We start from the raw sequence: 26,902 nt of genomic DNA on the forward strand, positions 1-26,902 counted from the left end.
CAGTGTGATAAAATATTTTACGAGGTTAAACGTAAAATTAATTATGATTTAAGTATCGTCTCTACGGAGATAAAGTGCCTATAAATATTTACGAGCTTGCTTTAAATACAAGAAAAATATATATAATTGCGTAAGAGAGTGGGTAATGCAAATTTACAGAGTTTTCCAGCAAATAATTAATACGCGAGGGTGGAATAAAATAATTTTCTCGCTTATCCGGCGTTAAAGTCCATCGGAAATATTTGTCAATATTTTGAAACTTTGGTTGAACGGTTCTCGCTTAATTAATACGCCAAGCTATATAACTAAAAAGCAAAAGTCTCTCTCTCTCTCTCTCTCTCTATATATATATATATATATATATGTAGCTATATATATATATATAGGAAGCTGAGTGATCTCTCTGGTTGGAAAAAGTTGGTAAAATAAGTTAGCGCGTGTAGCGAAGAGCAGAGGTGATTTTGAAGGGTGCAATGAGCTTTAGTGGGGGAGAGACGATAAGGTTAAGGTTCGATGGCTCGAAGGGCGACGAGGAGGAGCGTAAAATTTCAGTTGAACATCGAAGAGACTCGGGTAAAAAGGAGACTGGTAAATGAAAACAGGCTCCTCTGGGAATGCGAGAGACGTCGCGTTTTTCGGCCAAGAATTTCATAATAATCCAGCGGTATAGCCACAGTAAAATCTCTTCGCTCGATTCTCTAATTAAAGAAGGGAATAAGTCTAGGGAGGGATGCCAGAGAGCACATGCACATGCACACACACATACCGCAGCGAAAAAGAATTTCTCACTCGGTCGAAATGGTGCATGGGGCGAGGGGCGAGAACAAGATGGAAATACGATTATCGAGAGTAAGGCAATTGGTTCGAGAGACATGCTCATTAGCGTTGATAGCAAGATTTTAGAAAAGATTCGAGTCTGCGGGGGAGAGAAAGAGTGTTTAAAGGGGGTGTCTGGGCTAAAATGTTTAAGAGCGGAGGCTCGAGTCGCGCGCGAGGCTTGCACGCTAAGCAGAGCAGCATTTTTTAACGAACTTTAAGGTTAAGGTGTCGAGCTATATATATATATATATATATATATATAGAGAGAGAGAGAGAGAGAGAGAGAGAGTGGATGGAGCAGCGGCAGCGGCAGGGAAGTCAGGGCGAGAAGCGTAAAATTCAGGCTAACGTTCGGTGGTATAAGCGGAATATTCGTGGAGGAAGCGAGGCAACATCGCTGCGATTCTTTGGGAGTGAAGAAAGGGGATGGGTATATAGTAGGAGGGGGTGGCTGGAAGCAGAAGGGCAGACACAGGCTACTGCCACTACTACTACCACGATACGACGAGCAGGGGTGAGATTTTGCGCATGCGCGAGTCCCCGGGCGGGCGCGGGCAGTGCCGTCGGAGCCCGGCGGTTCAGAGCTTCGCCCGGGACCCGACTCGCCGCAGACGAGCGTCGCAAAACTGGTCGACGACGCCGCCACCGTCGACACCACCGCCGCCGCCGCCGCTGCCGCCGCTGCCGCCGCTGCCGCCGCCGCCGCCGCCGTCGCCGTCGCCGCCGCCGGTCGCACAATCTACGAGCAAAAGCTCACGCGGCACGAAAAGCTCCGCGCGCGCTTCCCGACCCGGCGGCCGATTTCTCTCTCTTTCGCGATCGTACACGCACTCACACATACACGCGTAGCTCTGGCAATTTTATGAGGAATACTCGGAAGAATCGCGATCGTGTTTCGTCGAGGAATAAAGGAGGAGGAGGAGGAGGAGGAGGAGGAGGAGTAAATTGTAATCTGTGTGTTATTGGTATATCGTAAGCTTTCTAAGATTGGGAGAAGAAGGAAGTTTGCATGGTATAGGAGGGGAGAAGAGTGTGCAGGAAGCTGGTGTATTATGTGAGAGTTTTCGCGAGGAAGACGTCGGGTTTGGCAGGAGACGCTATGGAGCGTGATTGGACCCAATCAAGGATCTGAAATGTCAGTGGATCTCGAGGGGACAGGCTCCTCGTGCAGAAATCCGCAGAGCAGCGTCGAGTCATCATGAGGCGGTCCTCGTATATCAATTACTACGTCCTGTGCCTCGTCTGTTGGGTCCTTCTTGGAATCACCGGTAAGGACGAGCAACGATTTCTTACGCTCGTTGCATCATCGATCTCTTGGAAGATTCCTCTTCTTGGATAAGATAGTGCGTGTGGGTGTGTTTGCCTGTGCGTGGGTGCGCAATACGTCGAATCTCTCCACTGTGTCATGTGTGAACGATGACCCATCGTCTCGATCTCTATGTGTATATTATATACGTATGTAGGCATCGGCTCTTTCGTTCTACCGGAAGGATATCCTAGAAACGGTAACCGCAGCATTCGTGACGTAGGTCCGGGTTGTAAACGACGACTGACTCGACGATAGCGCGAGGAGGTGGAGCTGCTGCTACTTACACCACGAATGGATCGATCAGATTTCAAAATCTCCTCCGCTCCACCTCTCTCTCTCTCTCTCTCTCTCTCTCTCTCTCTCTCTCACTCACTCTCGAGGGAAAGAGACACTTGCAGGAATATTAGCCTTTCGAAAACCCTCGAAATCCCACTAAATCACCCGAACAACCCACAAGACAATCCTCTGAATACATCTCGAGCCTATACCTATATATATATATATATATATACGCGCGCCTATTAAACTGTGTCGAGTAATGGAAAAAAGAAGAGTTTGGAGAAGAGATCGACCGAGTGTAATGGATACACCATTTGGCAGCTATCGATTTCGTTAAATTCGTCGTCTCTCAAAGTGACTTAATAAAGAGTCAGGGGCTAATTTGTATTTATCTCTTCGGATTTGTTCTATCGAGTGGATACACAGGTTGAGAAGAGGTGTATACAGAGGCTCTGAAAGGACGTGGAAACGTACACACAGTTTTGTAATTCGATCCGTTCGAATAGTGCTTCTTCTCTAATGTGGATTTTTTTTTTAAATCGTTCACTGCCCGCACAATTTCCTCTCCATATGTATATATATATATATATATATATGTGTGTACATATAAAAATTTCCATAGCAAGTTTTTCACCGTGTGTCGCGAGAGGCGATGGAGGAAAATTGGAACGCGGCGAGATTTTCGAAATCGATTCGACGGTAATTCATCCGACAGGGTGTAAGTAGGACAGGTCTAGCGTTTAGAAAATCCTCGTGTAACAGGGAGGATTTTCAGCCGATGCAGGACTCGATATAAGCGTGAAAAAGGACGAGTCGAACACTGGGCTGCTTCGAATCTTATATACGGAATTGTTTTGGGTCCTTCCAGCAGAATCCCAATAGTAAAATTTTCTTCCACTCCACCGATTATTCCATCATCTTGCAGCATTCATCCTTCTTCCCCCCTTTCTATCTAGATATCGATTATGGTTTTATTTGCCCACAAACACACACACATGCGGTACGCTTGATCGGAAAATTCACATGATTTTCTCGTTCCATAAATCTTTGAGGGTCTAGGGTCGCTAATGGAGTCGAAAAAAGTGTTGACCTTGCTAAATAATGCAACGCTACACTTACGTTGAGTTTCGAAGCTTTCCAGAGTCAAAGATTCTGAACGATTTCGAATTAGTTTCCCGACTGACTTTTCTTTCCAAACTTTACTACCCCTGATTCTCTTACAATCAATCTCGCAACTTCACTTTGCTCCAACTATTTTGCGAAAACCCCTGCTGCACCAGGGATTCGTGAGATTGGTTATTTAAATAATGCGAAAAAATCTTTCCGGACTATAAAATTGCGCGGAGCAGAGTCGACTAATTTAATGAGCCGAAACTTCTATCTTCGGACTTTCATCGAGATACTAATTATTAAATCAATACGCAGTCCCCGTTTAAACTTCCGAGATAATTGATGTTTGCCGATGCTACATTATGCAGGACTAAATCAGGACTTTCATAACTCGACGATGGAGCGCTCGATTTTTTAAAGAATAGCCACCAGTTTACGATCCCATGAAACGAAACTCGAGAACAATTTCCAAGCGTTCCGCTCGCAAATTCGCACTCGTAATCAAGTTATTCGGCCGATATTAGTGAGGCTTGAATCAGGGTTGTATCTGGAGTCACCCTCGTTTCCTCATCATGTGTGTATATTGTTTGACCCTACCCCCCAATTTCTTCCACTCTCTCTCTCTCTCTCTCTCTCTCTCTCTCTCTCTCTCTTCGGCCACTGTGCCAATCGGTTGGAAAATCTGTCGAAAAAATTGCGATAGGATCGTCGTCGACAGGATGAAATTGCAATATTGCCTATAAGGTTTTTAGCTTGAGACGCAATAGCAGGGGACACGGTGGTTGTATATATACGTAAAAAGAAAGAAGCTGCTATTAATAATTTCTTCGGTGAATTCACGTTGTATCCAGCGGCGACCCTCGTTGTCATTGCCTGTAGCGTGTTATTGTGCATCCCTGTGTGTTCTTTTACGGGAAGGGAGGTTGTGGTGGGGGGGGGGGGGGGGGGGGAGGGGAGGGGGGGATTCTTTGTTAGGTCACCGTGCCGACTCGATGATTCCGTCACGGAGGGACGAAGACGCGGCGCAGTGGGGTCGCCGCTTTCCTTTTACCCCGCGTGTCGTTCAGGGAAGCACTTATCGATTCTAGATACTACATACACCATCTCCAACGATGATGCATCCCTGAAACCAGCCCCCTCCCCGCGACACACGATATACCATATACGCACTCACCCTTGTGTGCATGCACGAATCCTGCTTGCTCGCACAAGGACCCACCTATAACGCAATCTCGACACACTCACCTACCCCTATCTCCTCCCTCCCGTCACCTCACCCCTATTATTCCATTTTTATCAATGATAAAAGCTCCTTGAACATTTCGCAAGGAGAAAATTAAACGGCTCTGAATACCCTCGTCACTCTCGCACCGAAAGCCCACTAAAAGCTATCCGTTCTCCACGAAAAACGTCCTGGAAAAAATTTAATTAGTCCGTTTGCAAGTTTTTCATTCCTTTCTTCCTCTCCTCTGCTCGTGCGTGCGTGTGTGTGTGTGTGTGTGTGTGTGGGCGCGCGTGTAGGTGTACCACTTTCATTTTATTAATTGCACTGCTTGGCCTTTTTAATTTTTCAGCTTTCATTTGGACCCTGTTATTATTTATATTCGAAAGGTTCGGTAACTAATTAAGCAAGTTTGCGCTCTACCCATAGTAGTTTTTAATTAGTTCAACGCTTTTCCGATATCTATTATTTACAACTGTTCTTCTACACAGATGCTACTAATTAGTCCTGACTTTCTCCAGACCAACAACTACAAAGCTAATCATCAATATTTATTCGCGTATTTACCGATCCTCGTGCTTATTCCAATTTAATCCAGCAGCTTTTCCAAACCATCTGCGAATGAATCTCTATCAGTATTATCGCGTTATCAAGCTCTCCCGATGATTCTTTGCAGCTCATCGACGAGCATTGACAGGAGCGAGAATAAATCACTCGATCGGCGCTATGATCGACCTGGCAATTTTCACGCAACATTAAAAAAATTAAGCTCGCCTTGGGGAGTTTTTATCGAGATTATAAAACGCGAGGGACGAAAGGTCGTGGAGAATTTTTATACAAGTCAGCAGGAAAAGAAGCGTCCTTTCTGATTAGGTGTGCGAGCAGTAAAGATTGAATTTATGTCGCACGATACGTTCTCCCTTGGTTCGACGTTACGCGTTAGTCATTCCGGATGGTGAATTGGTCCTTTATCGCAAGGACTTCCGCTACGGGACCCCGCATTGCATAATATTTCAGCACTCGAGAAAAACGAATTTATCACCCAATACCTTCCTCGGTTTGCATTAACAAATTGCACGGAATTCATTCGCGCGGCTCTTCTTCAAATTCCCCCTCCCCCATCCTCCATTCTTTTTCACTATGCAGCAGTGCATTAAAACTTTTATTGACCGTTTGCCACTTATTGAAGAACCTCCGACCTATATGAAATATATTATATACGCGCATAGAGATATATAGCACCTACAGGGGAATCTCGTGTGTCTTGCACAATTATCCAACCAAGTCTCGCTAAAGCTTATCTGTATGAGAGAGCTGCTTAGGATTTCCTCTAGCGGCCTTTTTCCTCCCCTCGCTCTGGGCGTGGCGAGAGGATCAAATTTATGTTCAGGATATTCCGAGAAACGCGAGTCATTCTCAATGCTGGACTCCTCCTTTATCGCGACAACTTGCGTGCTTCCGGTCCGGGACCCCGCATTATCAGCCACCCTTATTCGTCAAACGGTGATTTCGCTACTTTCTACCAAAGTGCCTAACAGGATTGTTCGATCGCGGACAAGGACCAAGCCCCTATAGATTTATATCACGACGGCGGATCCTTCGCTACACACACACACACACACACACGAATAAACGCTTTTTACTCCTCGTTCGTGATACTCAAACTCGATAGATCCAAAAAGTAATCACAGCTTTTGTAGCAACAATTGAATCGCTGATGGAAATGTGAATGGGGGGGGGGGGGGGGAGAAAAGAGAGATAGGAGGGGAATGTTGGGAATTTTTAATGTTGTACGAGGAGGATAGTAAAAAGAGAGAGAGAGAGATAGTTGGTAATGTGGGAAATTGCGTTAGTCACCGGATAATGAGGGCTCGAGGTTAGCGCATATGCGGAACGTGCATAATTAATTGGCTCGGTGGAGAAATTAGCCTTGGGGAGGCAACGTTTCGCTACAACTGCAGGGCGTTGAGAAAACTGCTTGAAATCCTAGCAGAGCGCGCGCGGTATGTACGCGTGGATTAGCTCTTGGCCAAATTAGCTGACGAACGTCGTCCAGGCACGCAGGGTGCAACAGTTATTGTATGACGAGGGCCGCGATATCGACTTTCCCGACGAATTTAAACCTCCATTAGACTCCCTCCCTAATTGCCTTTTTCCATCTAACAAGCCATAAATCTTTCTCCATTCTTCTCTCTTCTCCCTCATCCCCCCTCCCCCGTATAACAACTTCTTTTCTCCGGGCCAAAAAGAACGCGTCCCCAAGTTCCTGAATGAATTCAGAAGTAGTTTCTCACCGCGCGCAACAAATATTTTGAATTATTTAACACGGCTCTTACGAGGCTGGCAAAGATAATGTAAAAGTTGGCTGCTTCTTACGCCACCGTACAGATTGTTGGGAAGACTTAAGGCACTTATAAACTGATTTATAAATGTTGCGCGCAAGTACCGCAAATGTTATGGGCTTTGATTATTCAAGCTTTGGGAGAAACTTGGCGCTGCAGAATTAGGCATTCTTATGGGCATTTTAGAACTTATTAATTGGGGACTCGCCGCGCGCAGTCAAAAATTGCAGCGTACGCGCTGCACCCTCTCTCACTAGAATATTATCTATGCTTCTTCTCATTATTATTATTGGAAGGGAAGTTGGGATAGTACACTATCCGATGCATTATGCACGTCCCGCGGTGCACCGATTATACGTCTCACATGGAGATTAACTGCTCGGTACTTGTGTCGCTTCTACGCCGATAACGCACGACCGTTCACGTTGACGGGAAATCGCTTCGAGGAACGGCTTTCGCGTGGCTCCGAGACTTCCGCGAAACCTGCCAACTTCGAACCCTCCAATCGTCCATAGCTTATACCCTGCACCCGATCGAGTCGTACCTTCATGTCTTTCGCCTTGGGAGAAAACCATCCTGTGTGTATCGATGTATTTTTATATTTTCACCGCGCCGATCTTTCTCTTTATTTATGTCTATATATATATATATATATATAGTGTAGTATATCTGTACTATTACACCTCTCGGTCGAAACACGTTTTATGGATCGTTCGTCGCCACTGCCGAAAGATAAGGGCGAACGTTTCAGCAGATAACGAACACTAGTCCGAAAAAAAAAAAAAAAGAAAATAATTTAACCGAAGTATGATAAGGAGTGTCGTAGAAATTTCACGATAACGGGAATAAAAATCAACGATTTTCGCGCGGTGACTATAATAAAAGGTTTGTGCAAAAAACCAAATGGTTAATTTAACCTCTACGAGGTTTTCTTATATAGAATAGAAAGACGTAAAATTTGAAATCGTTTATTTGTTTTTAAATCTGGTGGAAGCTCCGTTACCGCAGTTGGGTCCATCTAATTTTTCTAGCTTACTTTTTCGTGGCTCGGAGAGAAAATAAATAGGTTAACTGCAAAGTATCGGCAATGTCCTTGCTAAAGTACTGGCTGAACTTATTAAGGAACGGACATATTTTTTGCCGCAAAGGGGGACCCCGCTTTATTTCTTACTTGGCTACACACAACGCAAAGTGACACGGTTTCTCTCGCGAAATCGCGCTGGCGCCTCTATATATATATATATATATATATATGTGTGGGTGTGTGTGTAGTATAGAAACCGCTGTCTTTCTAATAAAGTGGAGAGAGGGAGAGCGAGGAAACGGAAAGGAAAACAGTCGCAGCGACTTTTCGCGCCAAGCAGCCTTTCCCCGGGGAAATATACGTTTCTTCGAGTGTTCCTTTCTGTTTCCGGGAAATTTACTCTCTCTCAGTCCCCTAAAACCCTCACCTCATCCCCATTCGTGGTCACGTTTTCCATCTGATTTCACCTCGAGACTCCGACTACACTTGGCGTTTATATCCAGAAATAAGTAAATCCCTACACGTCATGCCCGTCGAAGCGGAAAAATGTTTCAGAATTTAACGACAGCATCTCGCCGTGCAGAGTGTTTCGCATCGATCTCCAATCTGATTTATTCTCCAAATCGTATACGGGAAATCCCCTACTCCCGCGCGATTCGACTCGACTCGACGCATCCGGTATGCGATCGAGCACGCGGCTAAAAACGATTTGATTTGCTACGAACGAATTATTTATAAAAAACGATGCCAACCCGATTACGAAGCTGCAACTTAATTTAACGGAAACGCTGCGCCGCGAGTTGAGTTTGGCGTTTGAATTGTGAAGAATAAAAACTATATATATATATATATATATATATAGCGAATTCAATCGTGATAAAAATCCAGTGGTCGAAAGTGAGCAAAATGTAGTTATGGTTTGAAATTTTTGCGTTTTTTCTCCTTTTTTTTTCGGGGTGCGCAGTCGGGAGAAAAAGCGATGGTAAAAAAATCTTGGCTTTCTGCTGGCTATAGAGAATTGTTTGATTTGAAAATGCATTTAATGCGTGCATATCCCGCAGCCGGCTATCCAGTCAGCCAAGCAACCAGTCGTGTATTCAGCCACCGCGAGCCACTGCGTGTATAGTGCTATATATATATATATATATATAGTAGCTGCTAGGATTTTGGCTTATAGCTGCCGGGCGAATCTTTTATTTTGATAACGAGTGCATCGATGAATATTCACGCTCTGCAAATGATTTCGAGGGGATTGCCGCAGATTGTGGTGCGCGTGCGTGCAGCTGCGCGCACATTTTCTCTGACCCCTCTCGCGTGGCTCGACTCGTTCGTCGTTGGCCGAATAAGGAGACCGAGGACCCCGAGGGGAAGAGAGAGAGAGAGAGAGGCTGCGAAAGGGGCTTGCTCCTTTGTACGGGCCGAAGCATCCTACGAAACGAGGACGAATCAACGCGAGAACTTCATTTTGCGCTTCCTCCAAATCCTCCTAGCTCACGCGCGCCCCAGCAAATCCTTGCAAAACTTCTCGCCTGGAATTTACCTCGGCAGTAACATAACGAATATCCCCGAGAAAGATGCAATTTCTTCAAATGTTCTCGCCAGGCCAAATGTTTCGAACGCTCTTGTCAAATGACCTTTCCTGATTACAGCGAATTTGCAAATTTTCCACCTTTCGTCAAAAAAAAACTACAGAGCCATCCCAGAAAATCTACCGATCCCACCAACTTACGAAGATTTATCACGAATAGGATGCAATTTCTCTCAAATCTCCCTTCGCGACAAAAGGGTCAGCTCTAATAATAATTCTTTCAACCATGTAGATTATATACTTCTTCAATTCTATGAAATACACTGTCGTTTTTATTATACGCGTTCTTATTTATATATATATACAACAAATAACAAGCTTCGATTATCAAAAAAGGCGGCAAGTAGAAAAATCCTCTAGCATAATTAACATAGTAAAATAAAATATTTCAATTAAATAAAAGTAGTGAAATACAAATGTTAGGCAAGTATATATTTTTAACTTGGCACATAAGTTAAAATGTCGAAAAAAAAAAAAAAGAAATAGCAACACAAATGTCACATGCCGAGGGCCCATTGTATATTGAATATCGTATTAAATAACTATATGTTGAACTTTAAACAATATATAACAACAGATGACACGCACAACGAAGTAATAAATAATAATTTGAGCAAGTATGGGAGTTTAAAGGAGATCTCGATCTGATAGGAAAGCGGAAGCAGGCGGTTCAAGGTCGCTGGAACGAAGCCCGCGCTACACAGAGTAGCGTTCAGGGCGAACACTGATCCGCTTTTGGATTTCTCGAGGATCGAAATCCTTGGGATTAGTATCCATTTCCCCAAGGCACGATGGCTTGGCAGGGACTCTGATAGGATTTATTCGGGAAACTGGAGTGAGCGTCGCGCGAATAATATAAGGAGTACACCGAATTCTCTCCATCTCCCTCTTCTCACCACCATCGCTCCTTTCCTAGCTTTTATTATTCCATTGTACGAGCGATACAGTTTCTTTGCGCGAATCGAACGACTGGCGTATGCAAGCCTCGCGAAAAGCGTGAAGAAAAACGCAACGCTTCCACCAAAAATACCTGAGCCACTATTTAATTCATTGTGCTCGAACGATACCCATCGCGTACAGGACAAAATTATCCTTCCAGTCGCAAAGAGTCTGCGCGCTGCTCTTAAATTGAGCGATTCATATATATATATATCCTATTACTTTAATAATATAGGAATTTCATTGGACGGACGTTTCTCCGATATATTTTTGCCCTTATCCCAAGGATATATAGATTTGCAACAAGCTCCACAACTGAAAATTCTATAGCTCCAAATGAAGTGGATTATAACGCAAGCAATTAATTGGTTTCAGGTGTTAGCACGAGATCTCACACTTTGGTCAAGAGGTTCGACGGAATCTACACGGGTCCGTATTTCGATTCGGGCAGTCCAACGAACATAACGGCGCAACTTGGAACTCATGCTTTCTTACCTTGCAAGGTTCGCCAGCTCGGCAACAAATCCGTAAGTGAATCATGCATCCATAGTCTCGAGACAATTGATTGGACGCGAGGTAGGAAAGAAATTGAGATATGCCTGCGCAGTTTAGCCTTGAATCGATCTTTTAAAAGTATCAATGCCCTCGCTCTTTCGTATATTTACGGCAAGGAGAGAAATGTACGGAGGGGATGATTTATAAAGCCGAGAGGGAAAAACTGGTGGAAATAATGTAAAACAAGAGCCGTTGTCTGGAATTGAAGAGGTGAAAAGGGGGAAGAGAGTGCACGTAGTGCAGGTGTAGAATTACAATTGTTACAGTTGCTTAGCCACTCTCATATCGATCGAAATCCTCGTAGAATCTCCTTGGTGTATGTAATTTCAAGAAATATACCTGCGAGAGATTCTCCCGGAATTCTGGAAAAAGCTCTCCGCCTTGGCGCACTCCTGTCACGCGACCCAAATATTAAGTCGAGCGAGAAGACTTTTCGTTCGACGCACACACACACATATACTACATTTGCGCGATTAATCGAAATGGCCATGCAGGCTGGACTTTTCCTACGCGGAAATCACCGAATTCTTGCACGCATCCGGTGGGGCCTCACGTCAACTTGTAATTACGTCTCGCTAAATTTACTCAACCGGTCGGATAACGATCTTTTCGATTCACGCAAGAGTTTTCCACGCGCCATTTACCAGCGGCATGCTCGCGACTTTCCCTCGACTTCCGCAAACTCGTAAACATACTGCTCCCGTTCTCCCCGGCCGGATTATATGTACAGTGTACGTATATATATATATATATCTACGTGATTATAACGAATCTCCATCGTGTAATATTTTATCAAACTGTTAGTCGTAGCTTTATCAATTTTTTACAATCTCTTTTATATTTATGAAATGCTGACACGTGAAAACACTGTCTGGCTCACGCGCGCGCGCGCACGTAGAAAAATCCCCAGTGTTGATACATAAATGGAATCAATTGGGTAGGATAGTTTGAACGCGCCCCGTACTTTACGGCTTGGATAAAATTACATTGCAGAAATCCTAGCAATTTTCCAGAAATATGATAATCCAGGTCGCGTCAGAGGAGCGTGGCAAATCCGCGGAAAAATCCAATATACCTTATTATTATTATTATCTAGCTATATAGTGAATTAAATCGGGTACGTGAACTGATTAGAGAGTGAAAAGTTGGAAAATATCCTATGGTCGATCTTATATTTTCCAATGGAATTAACGCTGGCAGGGACTTGGCTTAAAATCGCCAGGCGAAGGAAGCCCGTTACACGAAAATAGCTAGAGAACTGGCAGGAACGGCAATAAAACTTTGGTGCATCGTTAGTTTGTAACGGTGTCGCGTATCTCGTTAACAAACTTTTCCCTACGCGTCCCGGTGCAGCCTAAACTTGTTTGCCAAAAGCTCGCCGCGCACGAAAGGATTCCACCCTATATACAAATAAATACTGCAATAACATATACAAAACTCCATTGAGCCCTTCGAATTCGACGAGTCTGAAATGGCAGAAAACAATTCTCGATATACATATATATATATAGTCTAGAATTTTATCACAATTTCTTTCAATCGAAGAAAACTTTAAATTTTTTCATCCCTTCCGTGAGAAACGTGACAAACAAAGTACATATACTCATTTGCATCGCGTAACATGAAAATTTCAAACGCGCGAAACGATTACAATTAAGCTACAAATAAATATACTGGAATAACATGTAAGTTTACATTCGGCCTTTCAAATTCACCAAACTTGTAATATAGCAAGAAAACATTGATCAACGTATAGTGTGTATAGAATTTTAATAAACTCTTTCCATCGATATATACGTACTCTGAATTTTTATTTCCTCTGTCGTGAGAAAAATAATGAAATAAATATATCATTGGACAATGCTACTTGCTCTTTTGCACTGTCGCGTGAAAATTTTAAACGCAGGAAGGATTTTAACCCCGAGAAATAAATGCTAGAACGATAACAAACTTTATTCAGCTTTAAAACCACCAAACCTGAAATAGCGGGAAAAATAGTCTAGAATTTTAATAATTTCTTTCAATCTTAAAGAACTTTGAATTTTTAGCCAGCTTCGTTAAAAAAAGAAAAAGAAAAAAAAAACAAAAACAAAACGCTACGGAATAGAAACATCATTGAACAATGTATATGCTGCTGCTTTTTGCGCACTGGAGTATGAAAATTTTAAACGTTTGAAAGGATTTCGACTGACAAATAAATATACTGAAATAACAAAAAAATTCCATTTAGCCCTTAAATTCGCCAAACCTGAAATAGCAAGAAAATGTAATTAATTTATAATCTAGAGAATTTTAATCATTTCTTTCAATAAAAGAACTTTGAATTTTTTAGTACGAGAAACCTGATGAAATAGAAAAATCATCGGACAGTGTTCTGCTACATTTTGCACAGTAATATGAAAATTTTAAACGCTCGAAAGGATTGCAAGCTGCAAATACATATTGAAATTACCCAAAACTCCATCCTTTGAATTAATCAGCAAACATAAAACGACAGCGAGAAGTACTTATATTTTCAACTTATAGTCTGGAATGTTAACATGGAACTTTGAATATTGAAGAGGCCTCACCTATATATCGAGGAGAAGCACAATGAAATATATACATCATTGGACAACGCTGCTACACATTTGCACTGTAAAATGAAAATTTAAAACGCACGGAAAGTGGCAACACGCGAATGCTAAAAATAAGGAAGATTCTTATCTGCAGTGCACTAGGGTAGTTCGGGCATTATACAATTTTTATAATCTTCCAAGGGAGAGTAAAAAAAAAAGCGGTGGGAAATAAATCAAGCAAAAATATTACCCGTAGCGTATATCCTGTACTAAATTGGACCCATTGTTACTGGATTTATTGCAACTTAGCGCATTGTGCCGCACAAAACATTATCACGTGATTCTTATAAAGCGAAGCAGCAGCAGTAGCAGCCCCAGCAGCAGCACACAGTACCGCCATAATCAGGGCTGCATCAAAATAAATCAGGCGGGAATTTCACTCTTTACGAGTGAGATTTTCCACGGTGCGCTCGTATAATCATGAATTTCAAAAAAGCAACTTTACGAGTAAATTAATATCGGATTTGTCGTGTATTTTACAGCCGGTTATTTGTAATTCGAATGGAGCGAGCGTATACGCGTTCTATTTTTCTTCCTGTCGTCATTCGGGCAGTGAAAAGCTCTTGGCAAAAACATGGCGACCGAAAGCTGACCGGCGATACGGTGAAATCGTCGATAAACCGCGTTGGAGCACGCGAGCGCATTTATTTTTCGGTGATAATCTAACAGCCATGCAGGGACAAATTGCAGTGGCGCAGTGCACGGGGCTCGTGGTATATATGGCATTACGAATTAGGGGGAGGGGGGGGGGGGGGGGGAGTCAAATCGCATAAGGAACGCGCGAAAGCTCGCACTTTTTAATGTGCCAGACCATATGCGCGCGGCTGTAGGGCTGCAGCAGTGGTACGTGCATTGCACGTATGTAGTGCATATATATACATATATGTATATATATGCCTATCGGTGATGATGATCGCGAAAGCTCGCAATCTTCCGGTGGACGAGCAAATTAAATCACGTGGCTCACGCTGCTAGCATATCGGCCGATGGCTCACTTTCCTATCTTGCGCGTACATCTCTCCCTCGCGAGGCGTTCCTAACGAAATTAAAGAAAGTTATCGCGTCTTTATTACAATTTCGCACGAGCACCACTATAATTTCCAGCCTTTGAAAGTCCGGCTGGCGCGACTGCATGATCGTCATTCACCGCGCGCTACATTTAAATATATAAAGATAAACCAATTCTGCAGTCATAATGTCGAAACGTCTATCGAGTGTCATTTATAGTTTCACTTCTATTTCGAACCGTCCATTACCCTTTCAATCCTTCTCTCCGTCTCTCGGGTATAATCAGAATATAATTCCTCAATAACCGTGTATAAGCAGAGTGGATTTATTTTCCTTCTTTCCCTTAATATACAGCGAGATGTGAGAATTGAAGCAGTCGGGAATAATGATATGCATGTAAAGTTGATTGTAATATAAATGAACAAAAAAAATCTGTAGAATTTTCGTTGAGAATTTTAAGAGCGTTGCATGTAAATAAGTTTGAGAGAGGATAGTGGCTAGCTTGTCCTCGAGTTGCTCGTGGTCTGGGAATCAAATGTAGTTGGATTTTCCCAGCGGCACTTTGGCGTTCGACAATGTCCAGCTATAAATTAAGCGGGGGCTGCAGCTGGAATCCCAGGGAAAGTAAGATTGATTGACGAGTATCAGAGAGTCGAGGGATCTTCGTGTTTTCCTCGTTCCGACGACTTATCCCCTTTTTATCGACTTTTTTTTTATCCTTAAACTCTCCCTCCCGTATACTGTCTATATCCATGCAAGAGTCGAGGCAGGCGAGCTACGAGCTGCAATAGCTCCTTCCTTCCGCAGCTGCATTATGGTACACGTCACGCCTCCCCCCCCCTCCCCCCCCCCCCCCCCTCCTCACCAGATCTTACCACCGCTCTGCTGCCCTTTACTCTTCGGCTCAGCTATACACCCAAGTAACGTTTCCGAGGAATCGAGGATCCGAGAAACAGACTGGCATGGCTGCTCGACTCTGCTACTGCCAGGCTAGGCCGGCACAGAACAGACTTCTTGCTAATGAACGTCACGAGACTGACGATACAATGCACCAGCCAACTCTCCTCACGGAAATTGCAACGGTTTCTTTCCAACTTCGCTAACAAGCGTGTCACGATACTAACCTTACGAACCTTCTCCCGCAGCCTTACCGATTTCCGATATAAAACAATTTCAAGGGATGATGCTTAAAGAAAGAATCAAATTGGGTCTCGATTTTAACGAACTTTATACAGGGTGTCCCATGAACGGTGGCCATGTCAATAATACCATCGGATAGCTGGGACAAAAATCTAAGGACAAAAGTTGTCGAAACTTCTTTCCTAGCACCCTTGGTTAAAAAGTTATTTGCAATTAAAGATTATCGATCATAACTTGGTTCCTTTCTTTAAGAGGAAGATTGTTTTGATCGCATTACGCGAGGCCAGAAAGATTCTGCGAATTAAAATACTAAAAAAATACGCAAAGCCAAACATCCACTCGAGCCTATTCAAGTGGTTCAAGGCCGATCGGCTGTGTTTCGAGTTTGAGCGCCATAAAAACAATCAAAACATAAACACACCATTTCAATCTAGGCTCCAGTGGATCTTTGGCTCAGTGTTTTTCTTAGTATTTTAATTTTCAGAATCTTTCTGGCCTTATAATTTGCTACCAAAACAATCTTCCTCTTAAAGAAGAGGCCTACTACAATCGATAATCTTTAATTTCCAAAAATAACTTTTTAACCAAGAGTGCTAGCAAAAAATTTTTTACAACTTTTTTATTTAAATTTTTGTCCCCCATTCCGATGGTATTATTGGCATGGCAATCCTTCGTGGGATGCCCCGTATATCTATGTATATGTATATACATAGGAGTTTTAAAATACTACAATAAGACAGATACATAATATTATACTTATTGAATTTATATTAGAGTGCTTTTATACATTTGCAATTGTTATATGTAAACAGGTGTCGTGGATCAGGAGAAGAGACTCGCACATTTTATCAGTGGACAGAACGATGTTCATCCCGGACGAAAGGTTCCAAGCTATATTCGCGGATGCAACGGATACCTGGACTCTACAGGTGAAGTACGTTCAAGCACGGGACGAGGGCGAATACGAGTGCCAAGTCTCGACGGATCCGAAAAAGAGTCACATCATTAAACTCAACATCGTCGGTAAGCTGAAATCGATAATGAGAAAGAGATACATTATAAATGGGGGGGGGGGGGGGGAATGATATATAAAGCTTAATTGGAGGATGAAAGAAAATTTGATAAGAATGATTTTGCTTACACAGTGCCAAAAATCGAGATCATGGGTGATCGCGATATGTACGTGAAGACAGGAAGTACTGTCGCCATACGTTGCGTAATTAAACAATCCCTGGAAGGCCCGTCGTACATATTTTGGTATCACGAGGGCGATCGAGTTCTCGATTATCAATTGAACAAGATCGACATCCAGACGAAGAAGACGGAACACGATACCATAAGCAGCCTCGTCATCCATAATGCAAGGCGCGAGGACTCTGGTAACTATACGTGCAGTCCGAGCAATTTGGACAGCGCCAGTATGCAGCTTCATGTTCTCAATGGTAAGTCATATGGTTCGTTGTCACCCGAAGAACGTAAAAAACTTTAATGGCATATAACTATAGCGAGAAATAATTGGAATCAGCACGAAAATCTCGTTTGACCTTGAAAGAGTTTTTTCTGACACAATTTCGTGTTTCCTCAGGGGAGCATCCTGCGGCGATCCAGAGGGGGATCAGTCCAGCCCCGGGCGGTTGTCCAGCAGTCTGGTGGCTGGCTGGGTTAGCCGCTTTCCATTCCAGCCACGGACATCGGTTGTCCATCTTGGTTATCCTGATCCTGATGGCTCTCTACACGAAAAATCCCTCTTACTTCGTCCTGGAGCGATAATCAGGATCGACGGAGCGCAACGCAAGAGAGAGAGAGAGAGAGAGAGAGAGAGAGAGAGAGAGACGAGACGAGCAGCGAGTCTTCTGCTGCGAGACCCGAAAGGATCTCGAAGGATCGCGATGCGTTCGGTTTCTGGAATTGGCAGCGGCCCGAGCGACTCGAAAGGACGAAGAGATCGAGGGGCACTGATCTACCGCGAGGATGAAAGAAAAGCATACATGGGACAAAATCTGCTCCTATGATGATGCCATGCAACTGGAGGAACGCGAGGTTTCCAAACTGGGGAAGGACTCGAGGGTCCTTCCGTCTTGTGCGATTTCTATCGAGACTAATTTACGGGAAAATGGGTTATGGTTCTCGAAGGATTTTCTCATCCTGCAGGAGAAGGGTACATCCAACAGTCCTATACACACACACACACACACACACAGCGCAGGATTTGTCATTTTGGTTTCCGCCGAGCAGGATGACGGGCTTCCTCCTCATCCTGAGAGAGAGAGAGAGCACTCGAGGGTACCTGGCGTTCCTGCAGGATCCGGCAGATAAGACTGGAGAGGACGTATTGGGCACCTTAGTTCGATAGTGGAAGCAAATAGGTCGAAAGTAAAGCTGAATATTGTTCGCCAAGGGGCAACTCCGACCTGCAATATTTCGGATTATTGTGATGGAGCTTCGCAGCGTTGTTATCGCGACAGTGTGATCCGGCCGTTAGTAATTAGATTTTAGTTAATTGCGCGGTCCCTCGTAAAATCGACAATAGCTGAGCGAAATTCGTCGGAGTCGCGCTGCGATTCGACGAGCGTAGAGGGATCACTCGTAAACTTTACTCTAGCTGCAGCGGTTACGTAATCTCGGCTTGTTATATTCGACTGAATTATTCGCTCGATTGCACGAACCTTGCTCAAGCTGTCACTTTGCAGCAACGATCAAAGTGCTAGATATCTTATCCTTATATATATATATATACGATAATTCTCTTGGTTTCTCCAAATAAATAAAAAATCAGGGTTTCTCTGGTAGAATTTCGTTACGTTGATTTTTATAAAGGTTTCGAGTGATCTCGGGGGTTCCCGTGATTCGGGCCCGGATGAAACGATATAGGCACGAGAATTGAATGAGGAAACGAGGGACCGCGGTGGGAGGGGTGGGGGGGGGGAGGTCTCGTCGAGGTCGTCGAAGGGTTTCGAGGCTTTCGTTACATCGACGTGAACGAATGGCTCTTAAAAAGAAAAGAGAATGCACGCGTAAGGGGAGGATGGGTATGTGTGTGAATGGGAAAATCCGAAGGGTGAGAAGCTTCTGGTTCGCGCCACGCGACAGAATTGAAACTTGTTCGATGAAATTGGAATGCGATTTATTCTTCGATTGCGATCGAATTTAAATAAAACGTGCCTATACTCGACGTCCACAGCTTCGAGGATCCCCGAGCACCGGTTTATATTCGGTGATCGTTGCGATCGATCTTCGCGATTCCGTAAAATCGAAAACTCACGATTTTTCCACGAGTAAGCCTCCGAGAGTTTCGAGGGAAATGGAAAAATTGATTTTTTTTTCCTCTCTCTTTTTTTCATTAGAGGAGACGAGGAGTAGAATCGTTTTAATTCCAAGGCGAGCTTTGTCCCGTGCTGCGGGGATCCGGTGCAGAAAGTCGAGCTTTGAGTATACGCACGAATAGTTGACAGCGTTTTTAATGCAGCTGCACGTGCCAATCGTGACTCTTAACGGCGAGGGCCACCCCGTGTATTCGCGATTCCCAAGCGAAACATCAGAGCCGCGCGATCGCTCCGGTTAGACTGGGCAGTTCGACAGGCTTTTTTTATATGTATACTCTATATGTATACATTTATATCGTAGCCAGGAAGCAAACGATTCCACGCGCTTTCCTATATCGATCGAATAAGTTCTACCAATACTTTCTCTTTTCATCATTTATCGATAACATACAAATGCAGTTTATTGGTACGAATTATTCTTCCACGTAAACAATGATCAATGCTGGGAAGACTATATTTTCTGAAAACCATTGCGAGACACGTGAAAATCTATCGTCACCAGTTTATGTACGTATATAATAAAATAAAAATACCAAAATGCTTGTCAGAACTCGACGAATCATCAAAAATCGTTTTCCAATAATTATACGATGAACCAATAAGCAATTGTCTATTATATATATATATATATATATATATACGATTATTATCATTACATACTGCCTGTTATCAATTTTCCAAACAATCTTCAAGTCTCTGTTAAGAGAAACGACTGAATTTTTATTATTGTATATATTAAACGAGCCATAGATCGTTTAGTAATTTTTTAGAATTTTATGAATTTTCGATAAAGAGAATAGAAATTTGTTATTCGAGAGTACTGCGGTGATTGGATTTGCGAAATTTTGGCACGGTTGACCTTGAGAATTAAGGGTAGCATGGAAGGAGAGGGTATCTCGCGAAATTAAGAAGCGAGGAAAAGAAATTCGAATCGTTTGATATCCAGCCACGTTAGGTTGATTTTCTATTTTGGAGTTTTTCCCCCTTGGGAACGCTTATCCCGTAGGTCCTCGGATCGGCCCTCGTACCGTTTCGTCCCGGCACGAGCTGCTGCATAATTTTCTCATCGGGCCGTAACAGCTTCTCCGGCTCCGCAAATTTGCTTTCATTCCCGACGAAACGCTACGGGTCTACTCTTTTTTATAACATTATATAAAAGTATATACAGATATATCTATATATATATTACGAGCAAGCCGAGAGAGAGAGAGAGAAAGATCTATATATATACATATATAAATATGTGTGTATATACGACGATGACGCGTATATGAGCGAATATAGATTTGCGCAAACTGTTGAAATTGAACAAGTTTCAGCTCCATAATGACGAAGAGGTGTGTGGCGCAGCAGTTAGTGTCGAAATTGGCGATGAGCGGAAAGGCGGAAGTTGCAGTGCCCTTGAAAGTGGGAAATGATAAAGGGTGGGGGGGGGGGGGGGGGAATAGGAAGAGTGCGACGCGCTAAAGTAGTTCCAGGCTAAACGAGAAGAATCGTGCTAAAGTGTGGCGGCACTTTAGGGAGTGACGAACGATAAGCTTAGATATCTACGATTCATGTGATTGTAAATACAATAGTATATATATAAATAAAACGTAACGTTAATTACGATATGCCGTACGTGTTACAACTAAAGAAACCAAAAAATAACTAACGTTACTGTGTAATTTTCCGGATCGTAAATGCATTGGAATGATTATAGTCTGGCCGCCCGTGCTAACCGGCTTGGATTTAGTAACCTTCCGAGGCACGTTCGTGTGCTAGCGATTTAATTATCTTTCCAACAAATTCAGTCCAGCCGAAAGCATCTCTCTCATTCATTGTAATCAGATTGGATATATTTTTATGGATCGCGCGCGAGACAAAGCTTTATCTACGAGTGATTGCATATGTAAGAATATAATTATACCGCGGATTGATCCGAGTTCTTTACGACTATATAACGATTGTACAGTGATTGATTTCAGTATAATATATATATATATATACATATATATATATATATATAACGATAAGTAGCAGTAATGTGTTGAGCGTGTATTTGGTTAGCACGGGCCGGCCACACGTGACTAGATGTAACAGTAATTAACGCTTAGCGTAAGATTCAACGGATATAAATGAAGATACGTGGCGAGCGTGCGTGTGTGCGTATGCGTGAGGATTTTTCGCGTGTGCGATGGCTGCTGCAACGCTTATGATTATCGGGGCTTGGAGATTGGGGAGCGAAAGTGGGTGCAGTGGGTGCGGAGGAAGGTCGTGTTGGGGATGAGCGGATTTAGGGGAGGGGGAGGGGTTAAAGACGTTCGTTGGACTGACGCGGCAAGAGGCGTTGGTCGAATGACGCACTTTAAGAAAGAAAAAAAAGGGGCGAGCAGGAAGATATTGTTGCATCGTTTCACGCTTTTCATCCCGCGAGAGCTCGGAGAACGAGATGAAGAATCGCCTCGAGCCACAATTAGGCCTTTCTCGCGAGGTGAAAAGCCTCGGCGAGTGTCTCCTGCTCCCCCCCCCCCCCTTTTCTCACCACAACTCACACACTAATCAGATGAGAGATTAAATTAATACGTCGTCTAGGGTATACTAATGTCGTAGGCAGCATTGAATTTTTGTACCAACGTGTCTATCGTAGCTTTTAAGTATCACGAAACTTTTAATTCTCGATAATACGAGTCGAAACACACACACACACACACAGGCTTCCGTTACGTCTCTCGGTTTCCCCGTCTTCGGGGATGTGGAAAAGACTCGATGTGAGAGCGGCTAATTTCGCTTTTTTCACCGGGGATAGCAACCTTCTTACTTCTCTTTCCATTTTATTCCTCGGTTTTGTACAAATCATGTATATGTATATGTATATTATATATTAGGTTTAACGTCCGATGACCCTGAGTTAAGATTCTTCCTCGCGTATGCAACGTGGCGTCTGCTAAAATTGTATCATTGGTTCCGTACATGATTTGGCAAATCTGTCGCGCGAATCGAGTCTCTCTGTACACGCATATATATATATAGACGTTATACAGAGCTGCAGGTGAAATGCGAGATTAGAGCTCTCGGAGGGTTTTCGGGCGTTCGGCCAAATTGAGAGAATATTTTGCAACCGAAGCTTTCCGGCTGTCCCGATACGAATCTGTGAAAGAGAATGGCTTCTTTTCCAATGACGCTTAACCGTCCCGACAATATTGGTCGATGAACTACTCTTTTAACGCGTAGAAATTCGTTAATTAGAAATTGTCAATAGCGCGCACTCGCGCCGAAGATGCGATGACCGCAAGTTGCCTGCGGGGTCATTCATCTTCGCCGCTTTGCCATTTTATTCGAGTTGCAATTTTAACCCTCTGCTTATTGTCGCCAATGGCAACGAATATATTTGATTCGCAATTGGACGTCCTTATCACGGTACTGGCTTCGGAATAACGATGATATAAGAATTCTTGGCAAGGGAGCATTTTCTTCGCTTGCTCCGCATTGGTAAAATTGCAGCAACTATAAAGAAGCGTACATACGTGCTTCGACGATGAGCATGCGCCCCGACACCTCTTTGAGATATCGCGTCTATTCTATATAGTAGAGATGTCGATATGTCAAAGAGCCGTATAATAATTAACTCGTGTATCGCGTTACTCGTGACCCAGTACCGACGTTGTTAAATTGTAAAGAAAAGTTGTGTGAGATGAACGTATTTTAAGATGTTCTTTGTTCGTTGTTCAATTATCTGAATTATTTGCACGCAGAACCGAAGCTTGCAAACTGTAAAGAGATGATGGAATGTTTAGTGCGATATTAAAAATCGATGAGTCTTTTTCTATATATACTATATAGAATTTACTGCTGTTTGCTTGAAAGGAAAGTAACAAATTTATGGAAATTAGTGTGAGCTGCAAAAAGTATTATGAAATGTGATTGACAGCGTGGCGAGTCTCGCCTCGCTCGCGAGAAACGCGTAATACTCGACTCCTTTGACAATGTTTTCGAATTTCTAGAAATTACGAGGTTGAAATATTTTTGAGAGAAGCGTGGTTTTCGAAATGCAACCTTTTACGTATATATGACATAACTCTGATTTCATAATATTTCTCGCAGTACATGTTAATATATACTCTGTTCGTCGTTCGATCATTAAATAAATTGAGATGCTTAAGTAGAAATATCAATTCTTGCGGAGTAATTAACTAATCCCGGATGGGAGTAAACTAATGTAAATTCTTTTCTATTACTAAATATATAAGTATATCAGCACTGATTCTGTGGAAAGTGGAGGGTCGGGATAGAATATTATGCGAAAGATTCGTCGTCGATCGAAACCCTCGGGACGGCGAGAACGTTTCACTCCTTGTCGCCGACATTTTTTATAATCCACTAGCGCCATGTTTATAACGAACGAGGCTCGTGTGTGCGAGTTGAGTTTACGCGGAGCTTCCGTATGACTGCGGTAGAGAATAAATTCTGATGCTACAAATGTGAACGAAGCGAGACGCGTCTTAGAAATATTCCTGAGATATCGTTATATTATTCTTGGCTACATTGAATGGATCTTATTGAGAAAACAAATACTTTTTTAACGAACGTTCGTTTTGCGCGAATCGATGACGAACATATAGCGATGAATCTGTGTAACGATAAACGAAAGAAGAAAAAAAAAGCTATAATCGTTGAGACTTAACCGATCCGCTAATTCGAACGCTCGACGTGAGAGAAAGGCCGCCCGTAGCGGAAATATTGCAATTTCTTCCTCTGTATATTCCAAGATCGATCGGTTTCCTTCAATGTCCCTTCCATTACTTATTTTTATCTGATTTACGAGACTCGTTTTTTGTCGAGCGAACGAACAAGTTGATATCCACAACTACCAAGCGAAAATTAGTATAAGACGCTGAAAAGAAAAAAAAAAAAAAATCCCTCGAAACAAGCCTCGTCTCGTTGATTCTGATTCACCTTAAAGCGTTTAAGGGTTAACGATAAATTTCAATGAATCTACGAGATGATGCCGAGGAACCGAGTAATGGAGTCTGTGAAGCATGAAATTTGCTTGTTTGCAAGAATGAAAGAATGAGCGAATGAGATGACGAAGCGAGGAACGAATGATATTGAAAACGATAATGAGGCTGATGATGACTTGCATGAATAGAAAAAGAGGAAACGTGCTAGAGTGCCTGGGCAAGAGAGATAATAAATCAATGTTAAACCGATGAACATTACAGATTTGCAATTTTCAAAGACACATCTTCGTTATCCGCCGTTTCTACCGATAAGTTTTCGCCTCTGTTTTTAAAGCTGAATAGTTCTTCGGGCACCAGTTGCAGCTGAATAGAAATTGTTCCTTGAGACTTTCTATTTGAGTTGAAAACTTTATGTGTATAGACCTGAGAAAAAAGAGTCGGTAGTGCCCTTAAAGTATGGTTCGCATCCAAGTAATACTTAACTTTTCGTTCTTAAACTATCGTGGCAAAGGTTGGGCGAACAACTGCCCTGTTCTATGTGTATAAGAACCATAAAGCTTAATGAAGAACATTATACTATGAACTTACGGGATACTAAATAAAAGTAAGCCAAGCCGTTAAACAGTTTTTTATTATACCAAAATCACTCAGCCAAATTAGTCTGCAACGTTTCATTCATTCATCCACTTATAAAATATTACATTTAAAGATTTCACACCTTTGCATGTCATCATTATATATTGATTTTAATTACAACAAAACGTTTCTCCTAAAAACATTCAATCTGTGCCAAACAAAATTTTTATATAAGACGAATATAGCAATAATTCATTGGACAGTACTTGTAGTATATTTGGAATGACTTAGGAATGCATTGTTGCACAACTATTATTCAAATTTCTTATTTTTATCTCGAGTTTTCATGCATCCCTTAATAATTCTTTGGAAGGAGACAAGGTATCCTGCGAGAATCAATCTCATGAATCCCATAAGAAACGATTGTAATATTAATTCACAAATTGAAGCAAAAGGTGCTGCTCCACTGCAAAGAATTGTCAAGACAAAACCATCCATTCCAAGAGTAGAGAAAAACTTCTTTGCCTAAAGTGTAATCAATAATAATAAATCAATATATATATATATATATATATACATAGAAAAGTATATTATTATTTCAATGATTTCATTTTGTCTGAATAATAGTACTGGGATTAATACTCGTTCCTTACCAATGCATCCTTCATCAGCTTCTCGGCAACAGAATCTGCGCTGACAAGGATATCGCTTTGAGTTATAAGTTTTGTTTCCAGAGGCTTAGTTTGCTCCTCTATGCTATATCCAGGAGTATCAGTGTCAGGAGGTAAGGATAAGGTTACAGAAATCCCATAAGGAGAAAGTTCCATTGCTGTGCTCTCTGCCAAACCACGTACAGCAAACTTTGTTCCACAGTAAGCAGAATAACCATAAAGACCTGTGATATAAATTAATAATTAGCATGTACCATGGCAAGGGAGAATATTAATCTTACCGAACAATCCAGCTTGAGAGGATGTTAATACAATAATTCCTTCTCTATTAGCTTTCATTCTTGGCACCACAGCTTTTATGCAATAAAATGTTCCAACAAAATTAATATTTATCAACTTGTGTAAGCTCTCTGGTGATATATCTTCTATTCTTCCACAAATTGCTGTTCCTGCGCAGTTTATTAACATATAAATTGGTCCTGTACTTTTCTCACAATCCTTCAAAGCTTTCTCAACATCAGCATAGCTTTGAGTAATGTCAACAGATAGGTATTCTATTTTTTGACTATCCTTATTCTTGCAATTATGAATTATTTCATTCTTCGCTGCTTCCAGTTTTTCAATATCACGTGCAATAATAGTGACGTGTGCTCCAAGTCTGGCAGCTATGATAGCTGCAGATTTGCCAATACCGCTGGACCCACCCGTAATCTGTCAACATTGAAATGAATTTTTAAGCAAACCACAAAGAGTACGTAATGAAATGATTTATATTTTCAGACTCACCACCACATGCTTATTTTCAATATTTTGTAATTTACCATAATAAAAGAATTCTTTGGCAAGTAGTGCAACAATAAACAATACTAATCCTACTATTACTAGGCCCACCAGCGCAACCATTTTTCTAATATTTTATTTTATCATCAAAAATAGAGTGCACGTTGCCTAAATTTCAAAACAAGTGGTCTATATTGGTGTGTGAGTGTGTGACAAACACCAACACACTACCATTCAAGTGACGTCATAAATTTAACTAATTCAAGGCTTCCTATTGGTCACTAGATTGCTAACCGTGCTCCACCAATGATAGAGCTCCTGAGAATCTCGACCAATAGAATCCTAGAATTAAACAACGGTTTGATAATTTTATAATTTAACATTTTCAATTAGATGAAAAAAACTATTGAAATATTATTCATAAAATTATTTAAGATATTTAAAACTTGTTTGACCAGCAATAACTAATTAATCGGAGCTAAAATGTATACATTAAATATACTTTGATGCCGGTAGTGGCCGGTACGCGGCAGTTTTGGCGGGCTTGGGCTGTGCTGCCCCCCTCAATGACTCTCGAAGCTCTTCACTCCGAGGATAATGGTGCAAGTACCAACAGTGGTGTGATGATTGCGTTTATGCAAAAATTAATTAATATTAAT

The 26,902-nt window shown here is 42.2% G+C and overlaps 2 protein-coding genes across 2 annotated transcripts; one reads left to right on the plus strand and one right to left on the minus strand.

The window, feature by feature from the left end:
* Positions 1-1,405: 1,405 nt before the first annotated feature.
* LOC136783097 (neurotrimin-like) lies at positions 1,406-18,846 on the plus strand. The gene is made up of 5 exons (XM_066742951.1): positions 1,406-2,087; positions 11,008-11,159; positions 16,766-16,976; positions 17,099-17,395; positions 17,539-18,846. Exons 1-5 carry the CDS (start codon positions 2,018-2,020, stop codon positions 17,721-17,723), a joined length of 915 nt encoding a protein of 304 aa, XP_066599048.1. The 5' UTR covers positions 1,406-2,017; the 3' UTR covers positions 17,724-18,846.
* Positions 18,847-18,916: 70 nt separating this feature from the next.
* Kdsr (3-ketodihydrosphingosine reductase) lies at positions 18,917-26,444 on the minus strand. The gene is made up of 4 exons (XM_066743049.1): positions 26,250-26,444; positions 25,745-26,174; positions 25,446-25,687; positions 18,917-25,317 (listed from the first exon to the last, which is right to left on the minus strand). Exons 1-4 carry the CDS (start codon positions 26,364-26,366, stop codon positions 25,105-25,107), a joined length of 1,002 nt encoding a protein of 333 aa, XP_066599146.1. The 5' UTR covers positions 26,367-26,444; the 3' UTR covers positions 18,917-25,104.
* Positions 26,445-26,902: the final 458 nt, after the last annotated feature.

Source organism: Prorops nasuta, unplaced genomic scaffold (assembly GCF_024137725.1).
Source record: "Prorops nasuta isolate Cenicafe-Biocafe unplaced genomic scaffold, Cenicafe_Pnas_1.2 PNAS00032, whole genome shotgun sequence".
Lineage (NCBI taxonomy): Eukaryota > Metazoa > Arthropoda > Insecta > Hymenoptera > Bethylidae > Prorops > Prorops nasuta.

Excerpts from the sequence above, each read along its gene's own strand:
- Kdsr (XM_066743049.1), bottom strand. The coding sequence starts at position 26,366 with ATGGTTGCGCTGGTGGGCCTAGTAATAGTAGGATTAGTATTGTTTATT. Across the intron at positions 26,175-26,249 it reads TTGAAAATAAGCATGTGGTG|ATTACGGGTGGGTCCAGCGG; the intron begins GTGAGTCTGAAA and ends CAATGTTGACAG. Across the intron at positions 25,318-25,445 it reads AGCTGATGAAGGATGCATTG|GCAAAGAAGTTTTTCTCTAC; the intron begins GTAAGGAACGAG and ends ATTACACTTTAG.
- LOC136783097 (XM_066742951.1), top strand. The coding sequence starts at position 2,018 with ATGAGGCGGTCCTCGTATATCAATTACTACGTCCTGTGCCTCGTCTGT. Across the intron at positions 2,088-11,007 it reads GGTCCTTCTTGGAATCACCG|GTGTTAGCACGAGATCTCAC; the intron begins GTAAGGACGAGC and ends AATTGGTTTCAG. Across the intron at positions 17,396-17,538 it reads GCAGCTTCATGTTCTCAATG|GGGAGCATCCTGCGGCGATC; the intron begins GTAAGTCATATG and ends GTGTTTCCTCAG.